This window comes from Alosa alosa, chromosome 6 (assembly GCF_017589495.1).
Source record: "Alosa alosa isolate M-15738 ecotype Scorff River chromosome 6, AALO_Geno_1.1, whole genome shotgun sequence".
NCBI lineage: Eukaryota > Metazoa > Chordata > Actinopteri > Clupeiformes > Clupeidae > Alosa > Alosa alosa.
The window spans coordinates 32,916,785-32,926,092 of NC_063194.1; the positions used below are offsets into that span (position 1 = coordinate 32,916,785).

The 9,308-nt window shown below is 46.5% G+C and overlaps 1 protein-coding gene across 1 annotated transcript in view; it reads left to right on the forward strand.

Annotated features, from left to right (window-relative positions):
* LOC125295817 (retinoic acid receptor alpha-A-like) overlaps window positions 1-9,070 on the forward strand; it is a 9,951-nt gene extending 881 nt beyond the window's left edge. The window contains 6 exon segments of the mRNA XM_048245334.1: window positions 4,265-4,299; window positions 4,302-4,427; window positions 5,539-5,715; window positions 6,220-6,424; window positions 6,829-6,987; window positions 7,940-9,070. Coding sequence (XP_048101291.1) covers window positions 4,265-4,299; window positions 4,302-4,427; window positions 5,539-5,715; window positions 6,220-6,424; window positions 6,829-6,987; window positions 7,940-8,148 — 911 coding nt within the window. The 3' untranslated portion in view covers window positions 8,149-9,070.
* Window positions 9,071-9,308: the final 238 nt, after the last annotated feature.

A 9,308-nucleotide genomic window follows, 5' to 3' on the forward strand; every position in this document is an offset into this window, starting at 1 on the left:
GTGTGTGTGTGAGTGAGAGAGAGGGAGTGTGTGTCCGTGCGTATGTGTGTTCGTTTTGGGAGTGTGTGTGTGTGTGTGTGTGTGTGTGTGTGTGTGTGTGTGTGTGTGTGACCTTGTTTTTTGGACCAGTGCTGACAGGAGGTCAAAGTGAACTGACCATCTGGGGCCAGCGGGTTGCCGCGGTGAAATGGGCTCTTGGAGGGGACGTCATGACGACCTTGTGTCTTCATCTGAATGAGACTGTGTGCATGTGTGTGTTTAGAGTTGTGTTTGTGGGGGCATATTTATATGTGCTTGTATGGTGTGTGTGTGTGTGTGTGTGCTTGCATGCGTGCCCGTGTGTGGCAGAATTATGCCAGGCTGTTTGGCAGGGACAGAGGGTGTTCCAGGGATATGCCTGCAAGAGAAACACACACACACACACACACACACACACACACACACACACACACACACACACACACACACACACACACAGTCTAATGGGAAAGATGCTGATATGTCCTTTCTATTCATATTTTCATGTAATGATGGCAAATTAAAGTAACACAAATATTTGTTATAGATATTATTAAGTGTGTGTGTGTGTGTGTGTGTGTGTGTCACATACCTCTGTGCTAAAACCTAAGCTCAGTAGTATGATGGTACCCACATAAATGTTTAATCTCTATCCAACCACAGATGCAACCACAGAGTCTCTCTGGAACAAATACATCAACATAAATATACAAAAACACACACACACACACACACACACACACACACACACACACAGGCGTAATATCATCTTCACTGCCTTGCAGGGACAGGAATATAGAAAGGACTCATGTGTAGGTCTGTGTGTCTGTGTGTGTGTGTGTGTGTGTGTGTGTGTGTGTGTGTGTGTGTGTGTGTGTGTGTGTGTGAGAGTTGTGCATTGACATTTTTATCTTTCCATTGGATTTCATCTGTGTGATGGACGAGCTGCCAGGACTTTAATTTTCTCCTCTCAAATTATCCCCGTCTGCTCCCCCCTCACTCGGTCACACACACACACACACACACACACACACACACACACACACACACACACACACACACACACACACACACACACAGGCATCCCTGGGCCCTTATATGATTATATAGACTGAACTGAGAAAAACGATGAGGTACTTATATGCAGCTATGCTCCTACGCTCTCTCTATCTCTCTCCTCTCTCTCTCTCTCTCTCTCTCTCTCTCTCTCTCTCTCTCTCTCTCTCTCTCTCTCTCCATCTCTCTCTCTCTCTCTCTCTCTCTCTCTCTCCCTCCTACACACACACCCCCCTCCTGTCAATGTGTCACTGTAAAATGAGTCCTTTTTTAAATTTGGCACTTGGCAAACACACACACACACACACATTGTCAGAATCACAGGGACCCAATCTGTCAGGCTCTCTCCCTCTCTCCTCCTTTTGCTCCCTCTCTCCCCCCTCTCTCTCTCCCCCTCTCTCTCTTTCTGGCTGGTCCCAGGCCCTGGGGCTATAGCAGCAGTTTTGTGTGTGTGTGTGTGTGTGACTGATGGTGCGGCTTGGCTAATAGTTCTTTAATGACTTCATTAAATTGTGTTGTGCGGCTTATGATCGCTGTGCCCATTTGTCACCGCGGTAACAGCAGACTCTGAGGATGCCCCACTTTCATTTATGAAGAGATGCCTGTGCCAGGGCCCAGTGCTCAGAACACACACACACACACACACACACACACACACACACACACACACACACAGCTTCTGGCCAGGGAGGGAGAATGAGAGTGAGAGAGAGAGATGGAGAATGAGTGAGAGAGAGAGAATGAGTGAGAGAGAGACTGAGAATGAGGGAGAGAGACTGAGAATGAGGGAGAGAGAGACTGAGAATGAGGGAGAGAGAGACTGAGAATGAGAGTGAGAGGAAAACAAAGGAATGAAGAATGAGACAGAAAGAGAAATGCTGAGAGGACCAGAGAAGGGGGAAGGCTGTGTGTGAGTGTGTGAGTGTGTGTGTGTGTGTGTGTGTGTGTGTGTGTGTGTGTGTGTGAGTGAAATGCTTGGAGGACATGAGATTGGGGGAAGGGGGGGAAGCGAGAGATGAAAAGAAGTGTCAGGATGAGAAAGGGAGGAATAAAGAAGGAACAGATTAGAGTGAATGGAATGAGAGAGGAATACAGCAGGAGGGGGGGGATAAAGCAGGAGGGGGGGGAATACAGCAAGAGGTGTGTGTGGGGGGTTTGTGTGTGTGTGTGTGTGTGAGTGGGGGGCATGTCAGAGGAGAGTTCATGATAATGCTGTACCTGCCCTAGTCTTAGCCAATCTCTTCTCTCTCTCTTTCTCTCTCTCTCTCTATCCCTCTCTCTCTTTCTCTCTCATTCTCTCTCATTCTCTCTCATTCTCTCTTGCCCTGCTCAACAGAGAAGGGTGCAGTGTGTATAGAGAAGGGGATTTCAATATATTTAGTGAGTTTGTGTAAGTGTGTGTGCGTGGGAGAGGGAGTGAGAGGCCGATACAGAAATCCAGAAAGATGGTGTGTTTGTGTGTGTGTGTGTGTGTGTGTGTGTGTGTGTGTGTGTGTGTGTGTGTGTGTGTGTGTGTGTGTGTGTGTGTGTGTGTGTGTGTGAAATTGAGAGAGAGGGAAAGTGAGTGTGCATGTGTTGCAAGAGAGGGAGGTGTGCATGTGTGTGTGAGAAGGGTGTGTGTGTGTGTGTGTGTGTGAAGGGTGGGTGTGTGAAGGGTGGGTGGGTGTGTTGTGGAGCGTGTGAGGGCCCCTGGCCATTAGAGTAGGGGTATTTGTCATATTATGTTATTAGATTAGCCGTGGTGCTAATGAAAGCACCAGTGATTTGTCAGCATTATGAACGACTTCATCCTCGAGCAGTATTCATCACACACACACATACATAAATACTCACACACACACACACATGCGCTACACACCATATACGCATCCAATCATAAAACTACCACTCTCTCACACTCACACCAAGCTATATATAATCCCTCACACCTTTTATATGTTAGAGGCGCACACACACACACACACACACACACACACTGTCATTACACACCGACACATGTACATATATGGCTGTAAATAATGTGGGTGAGGGTCTCTGTGTATAGCACATGTCCATATGTGTCAGAGGGTGTGTTTGTATTGTGTGTGTGTGTGTGTGACACAGAGTGCATTTATAGTTGCACACAAATACATGTGATGTGTATGCGAATATGAGGTGGGTGTATGTGTGTGTGTGTGTGTCACAGAGTGCATTTATAGTTGCACACAAATACATGTGATGTGTATGCGATTATGAGGTGGGTGTGTGTGTCACAGAGTGCATTTATAGTTGCACACAAATATACATGTGATGTGTAGGCGCATATGAGGTGTGTGTGTGTGTGTGTGTGTGTGTGTGTGTGTGTGTGTGTGTGTGTGTGTGTGGGTTCACACTGCCTGTGTCCCAGTCAAAAGGCATCTTCACTCATTCCTTGACAGTTGTTTATCACACATGTGAGACATCCTGTGGGGCTCACACACACACACACACACACACACACACACACACACACACACACACTGTCCTATCTGTGTATTTTGTTTGTAATAATTAGTTGATTTCCTCTGATGGTACTTTACTTTACTAGAGTCTTCTTCACTTCCTCCTTATCTGTCCTTTCTTTCTGTTCTCTCTATCCCCCTCTCCTCTCTCCTCCTTCTCTGTCCCTCTATCCCTTCTCTCTCTAGTCAAGGCACCGCCAGGCAAGTTTATTTTTATAGGCCATTTTTAATGCACAGGGGTAAATCAAGGTGCTTTAGGTAAACAAAAGCAAAGCAAAGTAAACAAATGATAGTAAACAAAAGCATAAAGGGGCAATAATCAAAAGACAGATAGTTAGTAAGTAAAATACTTAGAATAATTAAAAGGCATAAAAGATACAGAAGTAGAATCATCTGAAGAACATTAAAAGTCTGAGTGCAGCCAATTAACAGGAAGTCCTTAAAATCAGTTAGCAGAGAGCATCTGTCTTCTCTGTCTAGGAGCAGTGGGAGGTCTTAATGTCTGATGTGCGTGGCTATTGGCTTTGGGTTTGGCTGGGGTTTGGGCTTTTATTTTGTAAGAAATGGAAGTTTATGGAAGTCCCTCTCTCTCTCTCTCTCTCTCTCTCTCTCTCTCTCTCTCTCTCTCTTGGTCTCTCTTTCTCTCTCTCTCTCTCCCTCCACCCCCCTCCATCTCTCTCTCTCTCTCTACTCCCTCTCTCTCCCTGTAGCGGTGCGGAACGACCGGAACAAGAAGAAGAAGGAGGAGAGAAAGAGCCAGTGCAGCATGGAGGGAACTACATGGCCTTCGACACAGAGGCCATGATCACCAGGGTCCGCAAAGCCCACCAGGAGACCTTCCCCTCCCTCTGCCAGCTGGGCAAATACACCACCGTGAGTTGGGCTCACACACACACGCATACACACACCCCTCACACACACCCTCCCTCTCTTGCAACACATGCACACTCTCTTCCCATCTCTTTCACACACACACACACACACACTCTCTCTTCCTGACAAGTACACACACACACACACACACACACACACATGTATACACATGCACACTAGTGTGGCTACCCAACCCGATATGACGGTACCTGACGGGACGGGTCAAACATGTAGAAATGATCCTCGAGGTTATTTCGAGGTTGATTCCCAGGACTTTTATGGTGATATGCATTGGACATTTTACAATTAAAATAGCTTATTATGTTGGGTAACCAACAGGTCTGCTTCACATGTTGCAAAAGTTTGTTTTTTGAGAATAAAATAGAATTTAAAAAAGGACCTAACAGGCTTATTCCTGTATGCAAGATTTGTTTATGTAGCCATGTGCATGTGCATTTTCAGGCTGCAAGGCAGGCCATCTTGGGTGACGTTAAAAAAAAAGTTGTTAGCCTATCGGGAGACAAAGAAAACCAAGGGATGTCTAGGCGTAAAGACATAGGCTACCGGTATAAGACCGTCTCGTTTAATTGGAGGAGAGGATTTCCTTGAGTTGCCCCAATTAACATCGATGCGGCATATGGATCAGTGACAGAAGGACCGTAGTTTCAATGACTTACAGTTCATTTCGACTTTTCGAATGGTAAGACTAGAATTCAATAGGCTATGCTTGCTTGGGCCTCTTGTGTTAATGTGCGCCTTGTGTGACCTGCATGCGTGTGTAGACCATTAAGAATTCCATTTTGACAGTTGTTTAATAGGCTAAAGACAGGCTGTCCACAATCGTGAACGTTTAATCACTAGCATGGGAATAACTGAGGCATCATCTGCACATGGCTTGGGTAGGGTTCGGACATAAAACTGAAAATGCCTGTCTGGTTTGGACGCAACTCTGTCGGACGCGGGCTGTGTTCGGATAGAAATATACGGCCGGAACCACACTCTAATGCACACACACACACACACACACACACACACACACACACACACACACACACACACACACACATTGTCCAGTGAGTTTTTCCTGACGTGTGTGTTCTCCTGTGCTCAGAGTAACAGTTCGGAGCGGCGTGTGTCGCTGGACGTGGACCTGTGGGATAAGTTCAGCGAGCTGTCCACCAAGTGCATCATCAAGACGGTGGAGTTCGCCAAGCAGCTGCCCGGCTTCACCACACTCACCATAGCCGACCAGATCACACTCCTCAAGGCCGCCTGTCTCGACATCCTGGTGAGACGCCTAACCTCCACCATTACTTTCATGCTGACTACTACTACTACTACTACTACTACTACTACTACTACTACTACTACTACTACTACTACTACTACTAATAATAACAACAACAATAATAATAATAATAGGTGTAGTAGTACTGTAGTGGGTACTGTTGTCCTGTCTTGTTGTTGATAACGATCATGAAAACAGAGTAATGTTGGTACGGTTGCCCTGTCTTGGTGCTAGTATTGCGCTAATATTATTGTTATTAATGGAATTATGTTGTAATTTCCTGTATGGCTGTATTAGATGTGATGGATGTGCTGCTCATGTTGTGTTGCAGTTGAGGAAAGCTTGTGTGCTCTTATTTTCTCCTGGATGTAGTTGCAGTCATTTCAGTTTTTAGGAACGTGTTTAGAAATAAGACATTATATTATTTACCGGTATGTTTGATGATATTGTGTCACAGAGCTAACTGATGTTGCTGACGTTCCGCGTGTTTTTGTGTGTGGTCAGATCTTGCGGATATGCACACGTTACACTCCGGAGCAGGACACCATGACCTTCTCGGACGGGCTGACGCTGAACCGCACGCAGATGCACAACGCCGGCTTCGGCCCGCTCACAGACCTGGTCTTCGCCTTCGCCAACCAACTGCTGCCGCTCGAGATGGACGACGCAGAGACGGGGCTCCTCAGCGCCATCTGTCTGCTTTGCGGGGGTAAGACCACACACACACACACAAATACCCTGACATACACACATGCACACGCAAAAGCATATATTCTCCACCTCCATGAACCGAGGCATGCACCTCACATCAAATGGTACTGCAGTGAAATTGTAGAACGCTTTAAAAAGCAAAAGCCAGCATTGTCTGCATCGGATTTAACAATTTAATATGCTGTGCTGTGCAGTGCAGTGCTATGAGAAGGTTTCATCACAAAATATAAGACACATCAGGCTTTAAGATCACAGTACATTAAAACTACCCCATAGCTTTGTAGAACAAGGGGGCCACCTAGTGGCCATAATGATGACAACATGGCATCTTGTCAGCTCAGACTAAAGTAACTAATGTGTGTGTGTGTGTGCATGTGTGTGTGTGTGTGTGTGTGTGTATAGACCGTCAGGACCTGGAGCAGGCTGACAAGGTGGACATCCTGCAGGAGCCCCTGCTGGAGGCTCTGAAGCTCTACGTGAGGAACAGGAGGCCCCACAAGCCCCACATGTTCCCCAAGATGCTCATGAAGATCACCGACCTGCGCAGCATCAGCGCCAAGGGTGAGGAACACACACACACACACACACACACACACACACACACACACACACACACACACACACACACACACTTGCATACTGCACAAACATACACACACACACTCGCAAGCTGTACATACACACACACATACACACACACACACACTTGCATGCTGCACACACATACACACACACACTCGCATCTCGCATGCTGTACATACACACACACATACACACACACACACACATACACACACACACACACACACACACACACACACACGTGCTGTACATACACACACACACACACACACACACACACACACACTTGCATGCTGCACACACACACACACACACACACTTGCATGCTGCACACACATACACACACACACTCGCATGCTGTACATACACACACACACACACACACACACTTGCATGCTGCACACACACACACACACACACACACACACACACACATGCATGCACACACACACACACACACACTCGCACACACTGACACCCTTTCATATACACACAAATGTACACACACACACACACACATACTGTACACACACTCACATGCATATCTCACATATATAATTTTTTCATACAAAGGGATTTTTACTTCAATGAATGAAATAAATGTTTCTCAAGTCATTTGAGCTAATAGACATTCAGCATGTTCAGATCAGATCAGCATGTTTCCCTCTAAACCCGGCATGTGTGTTCAAATGTGAGTGTGTGTGTTCAAATGTGAGTGTGTGTGTTCCGCATGTGAGCATGTGTGTTCCGCATGTGAGCGTGTGTGTTCGGCATATGTGAGCGTGTGTGTTGCATGTAATGGCGTGTGTGTTGCGGCGTGAGGCGTGTGTGTTCGCATGTGAGCTGCAGTGCCTCGCATGTGGCGTGTGTGTTCATGTGGCGTTGTTATTGTTCCACATGTGACGTCCCTGTGGTGGTGCTCTTCCCTCAGGAGCGGAGCGCGTGATCACGCTGAAGATGGAGATCCCCGGCTCCATGCCGCCACTCATCCAGGAGATGCTGGAGAACTCTGAGGGCATGGAGAGTTCCGGCGCGTCGGGCTCGGGCTCGGGGAGGACGAGTGGAGCGCCACCGGGCAGCTGCAGCCCCAGCCTGTCCCCAAGCTCCGCCCAGAGCAGCCCGGCGACACAGTCGCCATAGCAACGCCCCAGAAAAACGCTCTCAGCAACGACCACCGACTACTGTGTCCCATGCAGCAGACATACACACACACAATCATATAGACTTGAGCAGTCACACACACACTGACACGGACACGAACTTGAGCAGTCACACACACTCCTAAACGGACACGGACTTGAAAAGTCACACACACACACACACACACACACACACACGGACTGGAGCTCTGGACATTGGCCTCCTCTGAGTGCTCAACCTCTGGAATTGTTTTGTGTGTTTTTCTCAGCTTTGGAGAGACTAATACACAATAAGTGTTAGAGGTGTGTTTCTTGCACCTCTGTCCAGATCCCTCTTGCCTCTCTCTGGACTCACACACACACACACACACACACAGAGTGGCAGTGAAGAGAAACTTCAGGCCCATAATGGGACAGGAATGGGAGCTGCTGACTGCTCAGACAGACAAACAGACTGGCTGGAGAAAGACTAATCTCAGACTCTCAGACTAATCGACTGAAGGAACCCAGAGAACAGTAATGAATGGACACCTTGAGACTCTTATCTCCTGGACGCGGTCAGAAGAAGAGGACAAAACAATAGTCTTACATTCTCTTCTCTATTTCTCTGTTTCCATCTTCAAGAGACAGATTTCTTACAAAAGTATATATATAAATATATAGAGAAGATCAGGAATGATTGTGAGTTGTCCATGAATTGAATGACCGATTTAAAAAAAAAAAAAAAAAAAAGAAAAAAAGTTTTTTTGAAGTTTAGATGCTGTTGTATTTCTTCACTGTTGCAAATCTTTTCATACTCATGAACGCAAAAAAAGAAAAGAAAGTTGTTCTGTCGTTGTTTTTATCACTGACTGATGTTGTTTTCATGGAAACAGAAATTCTAAAAATTAAAAATTAAAAAATGTTATGACAAATCCTTAAAACTACTGTACAGATGAAGGCGAATGTACTGTAGGAGACTGGTAGAACTGTGAATCCTCTTTTCTCCTCTTCTCTTCTCTTCTCTCCTCTCCTCTCCCTCTCCTCTCCTCTCTTCTCCCCTGCTCCCGTTTCCTCTCTTCTCTTCTCCTCCTCTTCTCCTCTCTCCTCTCCTCTCTTCTCTTCTCCTCCTTTCTCCCCTCCTCTCATCCCTTCTCCTAACTTCTCATCTCTCCTGGTTTT